Source organism: Typha angustifolia, chromosome 3, assembly GCF_048772165.1.
Source record: "Typha angustifolia cultivar Huaian chromosome 3, ASM4877216v1, whole genome shotgun sequence".
In the NCBI taxonomy this organism is placed as follows: domain Eukaryota; kingdom Viridiplantae; phylum Streptophyta; class Magnoliopsida; order Poales; family Typhaceae; genus Typha; species Typha angustifolia.
The window spans coordinates 7,679,048-7,695,691 of NC_133241.1; the positions used below are offsets into that span (position 1 = coordinate 7,679,048).

The 16,644-nt window shown below is 35.9% G+C and overlaps 2 protein-coding genes across 6 annotated transcripts in view; both read right to left on the reverse strand.

The window, feature by feature from the left end:
• LOC140777901 (nifU-like protein 2, chloroplastic) overlaps positions 1-16,644 on the reverse strand; it is a 70,168-nt gene that overhangs the window by 35,887 nt on the left and 17,637 nt on the right. The gene's annotated exons all lie outside the window — the stretch shown is intronic.
• On the reverse strand, positions 53-16,432 carry LOC140758431 (DEAD-box ATP-dependent RNA helicase FANCM). Of its 5 annotated transcripts, none has more exons than XM_073094591.1 (22): positions 16,345-16,432; positions 15,936-16,266; positions 15,349-15,492; positions 14,084-14,166; positions 13,833-13,947; positions 13,374-13,465; positions 13,113-13,167; positions 12,912-13,033; positions 12,044-12,157; positions 10,560-10,753; positions 8,182-8,312; positions 6,236-6,296; positions 5,494-5,567; positions 5,307-5,356; positions 5,069-5,234; positions 4,856-4,983; positions 4,441-4,776; positions 4,308-4,362; positions 2,399-3,553; positions 2,041-2,092; positions 1,692-1,838; positions 53-1,124 (listed from the first exon to the last, which is right to left on the reverse strand). In XM_073094591.1, the coding sequence occupies exons 1-22, from the start codon at positions 16,399-16,401 to the stop codon at positions 551-553; spliced, it is 4,236 nt and encodes a 1,411-aa protein (XP_072950692.1). In that variant the 5' UTR covers positions 16,402-16,432; the 3' UTR covers positions 53-550. The 5 variants fall into 5 exon arrangements, 4 of the variants coding, with proteins under 4 accessions (XP_072950692.1, XP_072950691.1, XP_072950693.1 ...); XM_073094590.1 differs by having other exon boundaries at positions 4,296-4,362; XM_073094592.1 differs by lacking the exon at positions 14,084-14,166 and having other exon boundaries at positions 4,296-4,362; positions 13,833-13,925.

Sequence of the window (16,644 nt, forward strand, 5' to 3'; positions counted from 1 at the left end):
CACTGTAAAACTTGGAGAACGGGTAAATAATTACTAGTAAAAATCGGTGGAGCGTTCATGTCAAGAATTACTAGAAATAGCAGGTCAAGGAATTAAATTACATTAGAATTTCCTTAGAGCTATTAATTACAATATTCAGCCAATCCCAAATGCTAGGGACTAAAAGCTGTGTTGTATAATTATAGAATTCACACTTTACAATATTTACCATTTACACTGTTTCCTGTGATTTCATCACAGAATCCAATTTACATATATGTGCACCCATCAATTGAATCTTTCCACAGAATTACCTCCCCAGAAGACCAGCATCTCATAAATTATGTCTTATGATAGAAATCAACAGAATCAGAACCTGCCCGACATCAGCAACTAAAATCTTGGCTGCCCTGTCAATGTTTGACTAGTAGCCTTTAATCTTCAAATTAATTGCTCCAAATTCACCCATATAAGTTGATGCCGCGGCAGGCATAAGACCTTTATTCCATATGACGGCAGCACAAGCAGCCTCTCGTAATCAGCCATAAAAAGAATGCAGTGAACTGTGCTATCAAATTCCTAAGTTGAATGACGGATTACCCAGACAATTCATGCTAAGGTCTTCTCTGATTCCCATGGATTGTTTGAGAACCATTGGTGGCATGTTCTCTACAGACAGCCCAGACCTGTTCCTTACAAGTTCAGCGGCTTGTGCTTCAACTGCATCAAGGTCGAGGCTCTGATAGAAATCGTCATCACCCAATAAATTATTATCAATCTCAGTATTCTCCGGTGGACATTGCAGTGGCAGCTGGAACTCTGTAGAAGGTATTAATGCAGGAAGCTGGAAACTTAACTTTCTTTTCCTTCTCTCCAGTTTAGTCGAGAATTCTTTTTTTGCATCACTTGCTCCACCAAGCCCATTTATCAAACTAACCCCCAGCGAGTCCAGCTTACAGGCCAGAGAATTCCTATCAGCGGAATGGTCTACAGAAGGCAGGCCATGCTGCGGAGTTTGGATAGAACTGAATAAATTTTCTGAAGAACAGCTGGTGCTTTCTGTTCTTCTGGAAGAAACAGAATCATAAGAAGGATCAGGACATCTTGGCAGAGTTTCTACGGGAGACTGTGTTAGTAGAGAGTGCCTGCATGAAAATTAACAATCATAATACAAATTTGAGAAGTACTAGACTGCAACTCCAAGAATAAAACGAGCCAAAGAGTCACAAGTTTGGCTTAAAGAGTCCAGAAATCCCATAAGTAAAGTGAAGTTGCAAAATGTCAGTCCATAGCAGAACCTAAGAGGTTTTAGTAAGTAAAAGGAGTCGACAATGGAAACTTAGATCCTTCAATAAATTAACTGTTCTTCTAATGCTACTCTTTTTATTTTGAGAGTTTAAAGAAGATTTCATTATAAAATTTGCTGACCTTCCATTGTCTTATACATAAAAATCTATTCACTTGTGTTTAATGCCCAGACAACTGTCCATCGATACATCTGTTAGTTAAAATAACAGGAGATTATTTCAATGTTCTTAGAGCACAGATGATTGTGCTCTAGTCTGTCACCCAAATTTGAAATAAAAAGTTTAATAAGCAGATCTACCATTTGATGAGTGCTTGATTTCACAAATAAATGTCTAGTCAGGTTATAGAACTAATAATACTATGAAAAATCGATGATTTGTGAGAAAAAGAACCCTCCATATTACCTATAAAATGCCATCGTATCACCTCCATTTTCTGCTCCACTACATGCTTCAGTGGGATTTATCCGATCATCGATGAAACTACCCTCATATTCATTCTCATTTTCATCATCTTCCTCATCCTCCGAAACTTCTGCATCCTCAGATACCCTGAAATAGTACACCAACAGTGGTGACAGCAGTGGAAATAGTGAATACTATAATGCTCCTCTTAAATTTCTTAGCTTGACTATCTAAACTTTAACATTTCCTATCTCAATTTCTAAATTGATACAGCTAATAATAGAAGAGAATCAGAAATGGTATTCTCTGTTCATTGACGTTGTAATGAGAAAAAGGATTGGACTCTTACTCTGCTTCCTCTTCAATAAACATATTTATACATTTCCTTGCCTTCTTTTGACCTAAATGTAGCAATGTAATCATGTCAACAAAACATTACTGTATAAACAGTTCAGTCTATATGAAAATTCATAATTGAAATAAAACAAAAGAGGTCAAACCAGCATGCCAGAACAGATGTTCTTAGACAAATTAAAGGAACAATTCAAATACTCAGAGGCAAGACATACAAGATTGATGAAAGAGTACTCAAGAGCATTAAGGCAGAATTGATATTATCTGTGAAAAATAGTGGAGCAATATTTTGGCAAAGCTTAGACTTTGTGATGAGACAAAAGAAACACTGAGCAAGCATAGCTGCACCTTACCTCTGTCATACTCTATTGCGTTTAACAAGGTTCTGTTAGTATTCCCGTGGCTTTTCTCCAAAATGCGGTCATATTTGTCCTTCAAAGACTTGCAAGACCCCCTTGTAATCTTATCTCCATATTTGCACAATCTTCTGTACTTAGGAGCTTGCTGGATTGACCCTGAGGCACCTCCAGAGCTCAACTGCCAATCCTCACTGGAGCTATTGATCCTTGGATCAGCTAAAGGAGTATGGAGTTTCTCCTCTGGAGAGACTAACACACCCATTTTTGTTTCAATTTCACATACCCTATCTTGTGTGTGGTGCATTCCAATTTTACCTAAGATATTCTTCGTTGATAAGCTAGCACTGACATTAGCAAGTGCCTCATTCTTTTCGCTTGAGCTTATCAACATATCTGATTGTAATGCCACATCAGTCTGAGTATCCATTTTATGTAACTTCGCAGAATCAAGCCCAGGAGAGCACCCCAGATGAACCAAGAGCCCTGCCTTAGATGGACACTGACTAACTTTTTCCATAGGGGACTCAGGGACAATTTTCTCCTCCACGCTCTCTACTTTATATGGACACTGACTAACTTTTGCTATAGGAGACTCTGGGACAATTCCCTCCTCAATATAATAAGTTAGTCGGAGATTTAACTCTGTGTCTAAAGGCTTTCTTAGTTCGCCACCTAATGAATCTGGAATGATCTTGCCATGTTTTACTGCACTGCCTTTGGAATATGTAGAAATAGCCTTTGACAATGGTGTTTCAAGCACAAACTTGTCGTTATCTTGCTCGTCATGCTTCGCATATTCAGATGAATGTGGTGTACAATTTCCTTCATTGTCTGCACACTTCTTAGATGTAGCTGCAACTTCCACAAGTTGTTCAAGCTCAATGCTAGGCATACTATCCTGTACTTCTGGTGCCTTACAAGGAGTAGCATTATTCCTAGGGTTACCTTGAGATCCTTTTTGGTTTTCAGATGTCGTTTTGTGGATTACAGACATCTTTAGTGGAAGGACTGGTATGGGGTACTTCTGGGTAGTGTCATCAGGAAGGTAAAGCCCAACTTTATTCTCAGAATTCTCTCTAGAAGATGTTTCAACATCAGGACATTTCACCCCAGGCAGATCTTCAGGAACTTTACTATCACCAGGAAAATCTGCAAATGCATGGCATTGTCACAAACTTATCATATGAAAATACTTCTGCAAGCAATATTTAAACCATAATAAATTGTGAAATAGTTAGAGTACATAAAAGCTAATGCATACATCTACTTGAAGCAAGGTTCCATTTGAACCTTGGCTTCTAGCAACATATAGGTAGATAGCAATCATGTCATTAGTTTCTTGACACAGGACTTTGGGTGGCTCTATAAATGCAGGTATGTGTTGCAAGGAGGCAGCGCTGTTAAATCATGTTCATATAAGGAAGTGTTTGTGATGCAGTTGCTTGGGCAAGGTCCCAAGGAGACAAGCACTTTGGCACTCAAAACAGATGATTCCCGCTGATATCTATATTTCTCCTTTTTCCTGGCCCATCTCTTTGTGTAGAACATTTACTTGCATTGCAAAAGCCGAAACTGTATCCAACAAGGAAGGTTACCCCCAAACTGCCAACTTAGACTATCTAATAAATTTCATGACAAACCTTGGCTTTTTGTAATTATTTTTTTGTTGGGAACCAAAAACCATTCAGTCAGGAAAATTGATTCAAGATCAGCACCGAGTAATGGAGATTAATCTACTTTCTTAAGCCTTTAAAGACAGTACTGCTCAAGTCCACTAACACTGTTTGAAATAGTAATTGATGATGATAATAAAGATGAATTATGGCATCTTAATGATCAATGTTAGGTTGAAATCATTAAAAAAATCATGAGCTAACATAAAACCTACTACCTGAAGATGTACCTTGTTTCAGCTTATCAGCTATCACACTGTCAAGGGACTGATTTGATGACTCAACCTGAAAGCAAGATGAAAAATCAAATCATCCAATTCCTAATTGAAAATACAACATAACAATCTAAGGATACAGTCAGACCTTAAATAAGCAAGGCCTTTTGGTTTCAGAAAACGATAGCCCTTGGAGCTTCTGCATGGCATCTATCAGCAGCGTTGTTGTTTTAAATGAATGCTGTACTTTATGTACACCACAAGGGAAAGCCTGAAAGCTGGGAAAGGCAATGAGAGAGGGTTTCCAGGCATCCTCTTTGATTGAATGGAAGTACCTAACAATTAAGTCACGCTCTTCATGGGATACTTTCTTTGGAAATGGGGATCTATCTGCCACATCATTTTTCACTCTCTTTCCACGAGGAATATATTGCTCGATTGATAATTCAACAAACTGAACTTCTGGCTTACATATATGTGGAATCTGTAAATGCACAGTAAAGTTACTTCAATAGATAAGGAGCAGAAAAATATACCACGCATCAAAAGTTCAATGGCCTTACCATTCTAGGACTGACGTGGAAGTCAAAGCTCTTGAGCCCACCATTATACATGTGCTTCCTTACAGTCTTGCTGGTTGCCTGCTTTTTCAAGTATCCTTTTAGCTCCGATCCTTCACAAGCTAGAACCAGTATTGGCAGTCAAGGGGAACTTCATAGGCAAGAATATGCTTAAGAAAATCATCATCTACTGAGTTACACCATCAAAAAGGATATCAACACGCCCATCGTGCTTCCTTCCAGTTCTTCCCATGCGCTGAATCATTCTCAAAGGTGAGATGTTGGCATCAAAGCAAATCACAAGATCAACTTCCATGATATCCAGGCCTTCTTCGCCTATTGATGTTGCAACAATCACATTGAATCCACCAGCTCGAAACCTCTGTGGAAGAACTTAACAGCCTAAGATGAAAATTAGCGTCATATTAAAATTATTCACGAGGTTGTTGAGTACCTGTAAGACAGCCTGTTGCACTTTCTGTGACTGTCCTTTCAATGTTTTAGCTGTGAAAGGTTAAAAAAAATTAGAGTATATAATGCAAAATTGGCAGCAGTCATGCCTTTAATTCAATGATCAAGATGAATTAAATAGTGGGAGAATGTTTTCAATTGGAAATTTGCAAACTGAAGTACCAACAAACCTGAGCTTTGACCAATGAATTCGGTAGCTCTAACCAGATCATTATCAAAATTTTCTAATGAGTTCATAATGTCCCTGAGGTGATTCAGAGTAATTAGCACTAGTGAATCTTACTCAACTAATATAGTGAATGCAACAATGAACATATATCAAGAAATTCGATAAGTGCCAACTGTCAGCAAGTTAGTATGTCAATATACTGATTTTGAGGAAAGAGACCACTAAATCTTAATTTTTGTTATCATGTTAAGATGATTATTGTATTGATATGTGGAATCTCACTGAACTTTAGACCTGGAGGAATAGAAGAGAAATACAGCCTTGAGATGGGGACAGTCAAACAACTTTCTGCTCAAGAAGACCCCATGAAAGTAATGACTAGGAAAAGCTGATTAGAAAAGCTGCAAATACCTATGGTGGAAAAGATTAGAATGTCAATTAAGATAAGTTGGTATTCTGTTACTTTAAATTTAGAAGTTTAAAATGACGTTGGAGCTGAACTATAATAAAGCTATTTTTACTCTAATTACAATGGTCATCCAAATTCAAAAAAGCCAAAAAACATCGGTGGATTCCAAGATATTAATTCTCCAGAACATATTATCATGCATTAATTTTTGAGCGTATACTAGTTTCATTCAACTTCAGGAATAGCTTACAGCACATAACTTATAATTATGAATTACTCTAGACAAGTCAGTCATGAAAAGGAAGCAGTGTAAACCCATAATTATCTATCGTACTTGACACTGCCCCTGAAATTTGAAAAGATGATAACTCTCGAGGCTCCAGGATCTTTTGTTTCTGCATCAGACAAGAAATGATCATTAGAAATGTTAGCCTTAGCAATGAAGAACATGACAGAAGTGATATAGGACATTTATGGTATGACTCAGTTCAATGCATGCTGTCTGCCTGATAAATATGCCAGAGAGATAAGACTGAAGGCTAGTATTTTCCACTTTCATGAAGATATACGCTTGAACAAAGGCCTAATTGGCCCGACCATGGTTTGGGCAATACTAGAGGCCACGCTTGGGTCCTCTTTAAAAGTATTTATTGGGCAACACCCAGCTTGTATAGAATTGAGTCGGCAGGGCTTTGTTTAGGCTGCACCAGACCCAGCCCATTTCCAATCTGATAGATTCACCACAATCAAATGATACTTGAACAAAAGAAACGAAAAGGTATACAAGCCTAATGAAAACCAATGTTGTTCAGAGGAATAATGTCACTAATGCAGATGGAGGAAATATTTTTTAATGATGAGCCTTCTCTAATCTATATGAAACAATTTTACAGATCAAGTACAATCGACCAAGGTTAGGTGAGTGCCAAATTATTTACAATAGAAAATTGATTTGTCATCTGAAGAAAGAGCTTCTTGAAACATATCTTCCCTATCATGTACAACATGGCGTTGCTTGGAGTGCTTTTTTGCAGTCTTAGTTAAACTAGTTGTTGAAAATAGCCATGTAAAAGTATAAAGCGGCCTGCCATTAGTCAATAATTAGCTGCTGCATAGACTCAAGAGTTATGAGTATCCTGATGAGGTGTCAGTGTAAAAAATTTGGATATGGTGGATGGATTTGGATTCAATAAAATCAAAATCCCTAAGAAAGCAGCCACTAATTTAATCGGGTTCAGATATTGTAATACTAAGATGAGAATATCTCAACCTCTAGGATTTGAGTAATAATTATCAGTTTTTCTTTTACCAGATGATTTTTATTCATTTAGTGTTTTTGGCCCACCTCATGCAAAATAAAGGAAATAAAAGATACAGTTAGACTCCCCTTGACCTCTGAACTAATTGGTAAAGTCAGCTAATAGTAAATATAATGAAAGCAATGAACTTTTATGCTACATTATAGATATGCAAATTATGTTTAACTAAACTGCTTACCTCAGGAGAATTCAGAATTTTGTTGATGCTCATCCGACATAAATGGTATGAAATTGGAAATTTCGTATTGAACACTACGTTTATCACGTACTTGTGGTTTACACTATATTTTCAATATTTATAAATCGCAAGCTAGGAGTTTTATTAAGTTTAGTTAATAGATTTAACAGCAGAGTGTGGTTGCAAATATTTTATATAATATAGGAAAGTCTACATTACAGACATGACCAAAATACCCTTACCCAACCTAAACTCTCGTTCACACTAAGAAACCAGTCTTCTCTACAACCTAAAGCATAATAAAACTTTAATCAATAAAACATCAAATAAACTCTCATCCCTCTTCTAGACATGTGATTTGTAATATTGTAGTCAAAGAAGAAGGTAAAAGGATGCCCAAGAAAAAGAGGGGAAATTATAAGGAGAAAAGGGCATACAAGGAATTTGGGTAGACAATGTGTTGACCTTCACAGAATATTCCTTTTGTAAGCTAACTCAGGGTGTAGTTTGCATATACTTTGTATAACATAAGATGTGGTTTATAAGTATTGAAACTGCAGGGCAAAAACCTCAAATACATCAAAAGGTAGGATGTTAAAATGCAAATTTCCCTATGAAATTTCAGTAAATTTTACATAGCCATGTATGAATATTTATTCCATCTATAGATTTAGTGATGTAGCTCTTCATCAGAATTATGCTCTGAATCAACATTATAAAAGAAGAAATGCACAAAAATAATTAATTGCCAAGAAAGTTAATAAATATTGAATGACTACATACTGAAATGATCCATAAGAACTTCCATCATTTTCACTAATTTTGGATTTGGAGCACCATGGGACAAACTTTGCTGCATCAAGAGCTTTGCTTTTGACATGGTTTCATTCCTTGTCATCAACCTTGCAAATGACCTAAAAAGAAAACAAGTGCTGAACTGAAATTGGCAGACATGCTTACATTGCTAGCTGAAAAAGCTTTAAATAAGTGGTGCATAGAGAAAAAGAAATGCACAGATTTGATGACCATTTGTGTGCTTACTTTCAGAAGACTCCATCTCCAAAAGGATCATGTATTTTACCATTATGACAACAAAGGTGACTTGACATATATTTACACTATCTGATTGTGGCGCTTCCGTAAATGTGGGAACTTGTAGAGCATTATAAAGGATAACTGCTCATACAAGACTACTAGATATGCCGCAAACCGACAATACAATATATCTAGTTATCAAAGGCTGCTACAATAAGCAAATTATGCAAGTCAAAACTTGAAGCCATTTATTTCTGGATGTGCTTAACAAAATTGTAGTAATAGTACCAAGTTCAAAGATCCTTGTGAGCTTAACCATACACAACAAATAACTCCATTACCAAATGAATATGATGGTCATAAGATAAGACCAGATACCATAAATTGTTTTACTGAATGAGCTCTCCATTTATCTAGGAATCACATACTGATGACTGGTTGCGGAAATTACCAACTTTTAACCGATGAGTCATAAAAAAAATTTAATTTTTTTTTTCAAAACTACATGTTCGCAATCCATAACATATTACATGACTTCTCATTTTGAGCTTTATTAGTCTGCTACATTTTGGCAAAAGATCTTGTTCTTATTAACCTATGGACCTTATACCAGTAAGACAAATCCGCTAGGTTCATTCAAAATGACTAGTCATATTAACAGGATTTTGCAGCTAACAATCTTTCTCATAAACCTTTGCTTCAACATAGCATATGATATAATAACTTTAATAGAGTTGAATCTCAACTGATGGATCACCATTCATTCCTTTGAGATTTTCTATAATTTAGGGGGTCGATGTATAAAATAAGAAAATAAAAAAAAAGAGAGTGGCACATATGAAACTAGGCAATAGTTCAAGTATTTTAGTGTAATTATCCCTCTTTTGAATATTGATGTTGTGAAGTAGTAGAGCGCAAAGGGATGAAAACTAATGTACATTTTATAATCTTCTATGAGAAGGGGTTACAATTGGTTGTTAAGCATTGTGTTTTTACCTATCCAAATTTTAATTTCCTCTATAAAAATGACCGGAAAAAAAAAATAACACTCTAAGTGGCGGTACATGTGATCTTAAAAATGATAGTAGATCAAGCCAAGAAGCCAACATGGGAAGAATACTTATTATCTCTAATTTACATCTTGCTCAACAAATTACTAGATTGAGTTATTTATAAAATTTACTTATCTCTACACTTCTCCCTGCTCTACATCTACTCCTGTGATCCGTCCTCTAATGATAGAACAAGCCATGCCAGATAATGATGAGAATGAAAGTGATAGACAAGTCCTCATTGCTGAAAACTTTGCATGCCAGAAAACCAATAACCACCAAGAAGTTAGAAATAGGTAACCAGCATGCAGAAAAGAAAATTAAAGAAAAGAGATTGGAGGACAACAAATATCACAATGTCAATCTTACCCACCAAAATTGTTTGGAGGTGATTGTCTAGACACTTAACCAGCTAGTATCTGTGATTGAAACAGCATGACAAGTAAGCTTATACCTGGCTTGAAGCTGCCTTTAAAATTTGGATGACTCTTATCAAACCTTAATCTCTTTGTGAATCCTAATACCATAAACAGTAACTAATGTAAGCACTGTTCCAGACTAATTAGGAGTTTAGGACTTCTAAGTTCGCCCATGCACTATGTCCATATGATTTCTATCTCAGATATGGTATACCAGTGATAATTAATACAGCCCTTCATTGCATGTGGAGCTTCATTTCAGGTAAGGTAAGAGTGATCTTCTTATCTTTCAGAAAATCAGTAAGGAGCAGATCAACAGACTGATGCACAGAGACTAATAGGACTTAGCATACTAGCATCTGTAAGACATAATACAAGGAACAACAGAAGGAAAGAAAGAAAAGGATCGCCCACAAATCTAGGCCATGCCAATGTACAGTAAAGAGGCTGCATAATATGCACAGATACCTGTAGAGAACTAACTATACTAGTGTCTGCAAATCATAAGTTGAATATTCAGTATATTGTAAAGGAAGAAGAAGCACATAAATGCATAAGTGAACAGGTGAGCATGACAGAAATCTAATATAAATAATCAAGAGCAAACAAATAGCTTAATAGTTAAAATATATTCTTAAATAGCACATGGAAATACCCTTGTGTCAACTTTTCTTGAAGCATCTCATATGCTGGCCTGATACCATGGCTCGAGAGTAACTTCCTGATGTGATAAAGGGTGATGAGAGCTCCAAAACACCCTTCAACCTCTCCATACTTTGCATGAGGAAGATTTGAAGGAGGAGCTTGCCGAAACTTATCCCTTGAATTCAATAATTCACATGGGCTCAACTAGCAACAACCAGTCATGAAATAAGTGATAATGCAAATATATCATGATACAAATATGTAAAGAATGATACAAAGTAAGCTATCAATTTATTATTTTGACAATATGTGATACATAGAATGATGAAATGACAATAGACTAAACGAAAATGCTCAGTTGGGAAAACTCGAACAACATTCTGCCGACTCCTTCTAGTTGACTCCACAATGAGGTAGATGTTGAACCCCCACCCACAATTTTCATAAACTCAATATGTAGGAATTGGATAACTTGAATGAACATAAATTTAAAATATAAACATTTCTTGGCTTCTTGTTAATGAAAAGTTGTATTTGTATCTGACTATGTTGAAGGAGCAATAATATCGACCAATAATGGACACCTGCAGCTGACAAAACTGTAATTTGCCCAAACAGGAACAGAAAGATGTGATGATTCACAAATCATGATCATAAACTGGATCTTATATAATGGAAGGGCAGAATAGGACGTGTTGCAACTTTTGGGGGAGTAGAAACTTATTAGCTTAACACAAGCAACGGCATTATAAATGCAGAATTACTGGCACTATAAGTCACAGAACATAATGAGTTCTGCACAATTTGATAACCCCACAGCAAGTTCATGGGATGTTAGAATAATAATGATGCAATAGCAACATAAATGATATCAAATTCCAATGGCCCATCACCAATTTTTCAAGATCAACCATTCTTACAGAACATAAGTCAAAGAAACGGCTTGTGTCAAAGCAACATTCTTCGGACAAAAAGACTGTAGTACTAAATACTTGCTAATAGCAATATACTCTGATGTCTACGTGACAGAGAAAGGAAAATTGCTTCATCACAGGAATTGTGATGAGGCTGCTCCTAGCCTTATGAGGAAATAAGAAATCTACAAAAGAAATTCATTTTTTGTTAAAGCTGTTAATAGTTTATCCAGAGTACTTCTGCAGTCGTAGTTTTTTCCTCAAAATGGGATAGCACAAGACAGTGAAGGTCCATGATTCAAATCAATATGAATGATGAAGCAAATTCAGTAACTCCAATAGTAATCTTTTGGTTTTACATTCCCTGTATGAGTGATCAAATTCAAAAACTATGACCATGAAGATTAAAACAAACTGTGTTATGCAAGACTAGCATAGACATGTTGCAACATTTTCTAATAAAATTTTAGCACAAGGAAAGATTTGGACGTGTTATACATCTGCTTGTTTCATGAATATTATCATTCTAAAGTAGCATAAGACAAGTATGAAACTGAAAGAACTTGAAGAAGAAACATACTGTTGTATAATCCCTATTGTAGAGCACCCCAGTGGCAAAAAGACGACCTACGTAAGGACGAATGACTTCCAACAACAGATTGTCAATGGCAATGGCATCCTCACCCATAGAAACCTGCCATATTAAAGTAGAGCAAGTTCATTAACTAAGAAAAAAGACACGTCCAAGGATGGCCAACCAAAACCCTTTCAGCATGCTTCAACGTGACAATGGCACGCCTCTAATATATTTTTTAGAATTTTATACATGATTTTGGTTTGAAGATACGTATTACTGCCTACATTAGTCTTTTATCAACAGGTAATATTGTAAATGATCTATTTTTAATATAGCAATGGTAAAAATAAAACATGATTCAATACATAATATGATTGAATACATTAATTAATTGACAATAGCTCAATAATTAAAACCAAAAGTCTAAAACCTAGTTGAACATAGTTAATCCAACATATTCCTATATCAATTTTGATCCAATTTAAATGAATTTGACATATTAATTTAGAATTGTTTTTTTATTTGAGGGAAATTTTGGGGGAAATCAAATTTTCCATTTCCACTTTATTCCTATATTTAATAGAGTATTTTTTATAGATATAGCACTAAAATATTAAATCTATATAGAACGATCCTTGCAAATAATAGATCTAGCAAAAATGAGATAAATCTATCATTTGTGCATCCCAAATTATTTTTTAATGTGTAAAATAAATAATAAAGAAAAAATCTCATGCCAACCAGCACACCTTGACATAGGGCTGTGCCAAGTGGCACAACCCGTGCTGAGTGTCGAATTTTATTAGCACGGTAAGTGCCAACTGGTATGATCATCCTTGAACATGTCACACACATCAAGTTCTGAGTGTACCTGTATTAGTTCAAGTTTCCTGTTATGGACATATGGGCTGACATCCTTGTCATCTTCATTTCGGTATTCCAAAGTTGATATGCATAAGTTGTCAATGACATTTTGGATAACCCGCTGTTTTGCTGAAAACCAGTAGACAATGAGATTTTAACTTTTAAGAACCAAATAATTTAGCAGATTTTTTTGTATGTTGATGCTTACATCCTGGTGTAGCTGTCAAAGCTAAAATCCTTAACTGCACAGGCACAGCCATCAACTGCATGCACAAGAAATTGATAAAATAAAGGATCTGAGGATCTAGAACACATTTATTATGTGAAACCTCCAAAACCCTATGTGTATAGGCATCACAATAAAAGAAGATTATATCATGTACTGAAGTGAACAAGGAGAAAATAGGATGTTGAGAGCAGGATAAAGAGAATATTTGGAAAATCAATTAGAGAACAGAATGAAAAATACCTCGCGAACTGCAACACTGTATGAATAATTTCCCAAAGCTCGATGGGCTTCATCTATCACCAAGCAAACAAGTTCTTTCGTCGAGCATATGCCTGTCAAAAATCAAGTATTCTATGGTCTTATTATGGAAAGGCGCACAATAGCAAGAAAGAAGGTACAAGTATTATAAGAAATGCAGTAGAGCATGAACTTGAAAAACAAGTGGATATTCTGATCTATAAAAGCCAGTATATCCTCTCTTTTTTTTAAAAAAAAAAATTCTAGAGAATTGTTGCTTGATTCATGTTTCATTCCAGCGGGCAAAAAATAATCAAAACAATAGAGAACATAAGCAAGAACATGTTCCTTGAATACAAAAGGCCTTCTAATTACATGAAGAAGATCGATGCAATCATCTAGCAATAAATTGCCAAAAGAATACCAGAAAAGAAATAATTAGTTAATTAAATACGGAAATACCAGATTGTATATCTTTCTCAAGAACTTGAGGAGTAACAAAGAAAACTCTTCTGGACTTCCAAAAACTTGATCGCTTCGAAGGAGTCATCTGACCTGTCATATCAATTGCCCACTCCTGCAATCAGTTTGATCTCATTCTTTTCAAAATTCGTGGAAATTTTTATCTTCATAACAGCATCACACATACATATGGAAGGTATGATATGCATATGAAATTAAAGCAAACCAAAAAAATTAATTAATCTTGGTACCTGCGGTATCCCAACAATATTGTGACATGCTTCAATCTGTTGCATAACAAGAGGACGTGATGGGGCAGCAAATACTATTTTACCTGATATTTTTCCAACAAAAGATACCAAAAAAGAATTCCTAAGTAGATTAGATAACATCTGAAATAGTCTACAAGCTTTGTGTAAGCAAAACTGCATGATTTGAGTGGAAAGGGCTTAAGAGAGCAACAGCTCTTGACAAGGAATAAAAATGTATCATGTATTTTCTCAAATGTATTTAAAAAGTCTGAAAAGCAAATCTACAGTCCAGAGGCCAAGACACTGGATATGCTTCTATGGGCAGCCTAGACATTTAAAAGAGACAGTAAAAATTATTAATCTAGATTGGAGGTGTCCTATGTATAATTTTAGCCTCAGTGATGCAAATCAGTTCTGCATCTGGTTATCAATTGCATTGTAATATGTAATTCAGAGTAGCTTGTATTCAGCAAGCACAATCTCTGAACTTTGTTGAACTCACTCTTCAATTTGTTTAAAAAGAAATAAAGAATTATAAATTGTTCTTTGATTAATTTTAAGGGTTAATTACACCTATACACCGTAGGACTATAGCCCACTTTCAGATAGACCCCCTTATTTATTTATTTTGACAATTTGACCCCCTTATTTATTTATTTTGACAATTTGACCCCCTTAAATATTTAATATCCCTTAATCCTCCTAACAGTGTTAACACAAAATGTCAAATGACCATCTCTTTTATCTCTTTTTTTTCCTCTAACAGTGTTAACTACTCTCAAATTTATATCTTCTTTCCCTCTAAAATAAGAGTAAAATGGTCCTTCATACACCTAAAATTAATCATGTACAAGTCATGTGATACTGGATAACTGATGGAATAGACATTTCGAAGGCTTTTCCATAATTTAGGACGTTAATGTGTCACAAAAAAGAAATGAAAGATCTACGTGAAAATAAGAAATAGTTCAAGAGGTCTGTGTATAATTATTCCTATTTTTAACAATGACGAGAAAAAACATGGAAGTTTTACAACCCACTGGCACAGTATATGTCTACAATAACATATTATCAACAGGAATAAGAAATAACGAACCGAACGGAAGAAAGAATGGAGAGAATCAACCATCTAATATAGGACTTCCATATAAGTAATATATATTGAAATTTCACAAATATCATTTGTACATGCCAATACTGAATTACTTGAAAGAAGAGTTGTTTTTATAGATTTATAAAACTATGAGGACTTCACCGTATATTACCTTCAGGGAACCATCTGAAGTAGTTAAACATCACGACAGCCGCAATAAGTGTTTTGCCAAGTCCAGTTGGCAATGCCACCAGTGTATTTGAAAACAGAGCAGTCCTAGCAATTGAAAATTGGTAATCTCGTAGAGGTACATTAACTGCCAACATACGAAATTAAGATCAACAGGAAACAACGTTAGATAGATTTTTTATAGTATTAAGTAAAACTATACATTTTTCTAGTCTTAAGTAAACCTTAAAAAAAATCCATACGTTAAAATAATGATATAGTAGAGCTTATGCTAATGACTGAAATGATTCGCAGGGCTAATATTTTTACAGGAGACATCTCTCTTATGTCAGTTCCTAAACAAGAAACCTAAAAAGCACAACATAGCATTCTATATATGGAAATATCTTGAATTTTCGACATTCATTCCTATCTCCGAAATATGGAATAGGATACTGTGTTATTCTCGTACTTTATACCCCTTACAAGCAGACATCTTTCTATAGTCGACCACCCAATAAGAAAATGCAAGAGAATTCTCATTGTATCACATACGGAAGACTCCGGATAGGGAGCTTTGGAGAGGCTTACCTGGGTAAATCCATGTCTTGGCCGCTTCAAGATCAATCTTAACAGCGGGGGAAGCATCACCTTCCCCGAGATCCCCGTCTTTTCCCGGATCAACAGGCACATTCTTTTCTTGAACGTGAGATCTAGGAAAGTCCTTGTTGCCCTTCTTCCGCTTAGTGAACGAATCCACGAACCGCTCGAGGGTTGATTGCCGCACCTTGCCGTTGATCTTTGCCGGATTAGGGAAAGATCTTCGGATCGACGCGGAGGAATCCTTGAGATTGGATGTTGCCGTCGATGTGATATGGCAAGCGGAGTCGATCTCTCTCACGGCCGCCTCCCAATCAAATTCCTGCCGACCAAGATGCAATTAGGGTTTGAAATCGATGGAGATGAAGAGAACAACAAGAGTGAGAGAACGGGTTTTCACATCGTTGTCGTTGTCGTTGTCGTTGTCGTCGTTGAGAGGAATCGATGCCGATGCCATCTCTCTTCTTTCTCACGCGTACGAGGGTTTGGGTGAAGGCGGAACGAAAACCCTCGAGTCGAATGGCTTCTTGGCGGCAAAATTTCGTGAATTGGGTTTCGGGTTCGGGTTCGGGTTCGGGTTCCCTAGCTTTAGAGTCCATTTCAATATTAATCTTCCGGTTGTTGAGTTCCTTAGCTTTTAGAAGAGCTAGTTTGATGGCGATAGTTTCAGCATGCGGGGGAGTCAGAAGCATCACATTTA

Bases quoted from the DNA above. Each gene is read 5' to 3' on its own strand.
- LOC140758431 (XM_073094590.1), bottom strand. From the start codon at position 16,401: ATGGCATCGGCATCGATTCCTCTCAACGACGACAACGACAACGACAAC. The intron at 13,168-13,373 runs GTATTTTTCATT...TTGTGCATGCAG, and splicing joins ACAGTGTTGCAGTTCGCGAG to TTGATGGCTGTGCCTGTGCA. The intron at 5,357-5,493 runs GTTTGTTGGTAC...AACCTTTCACAG, and splicing joins ATTCATTGGTCAAAGCTCAG to CTAAAACATTGAAAGGACAG.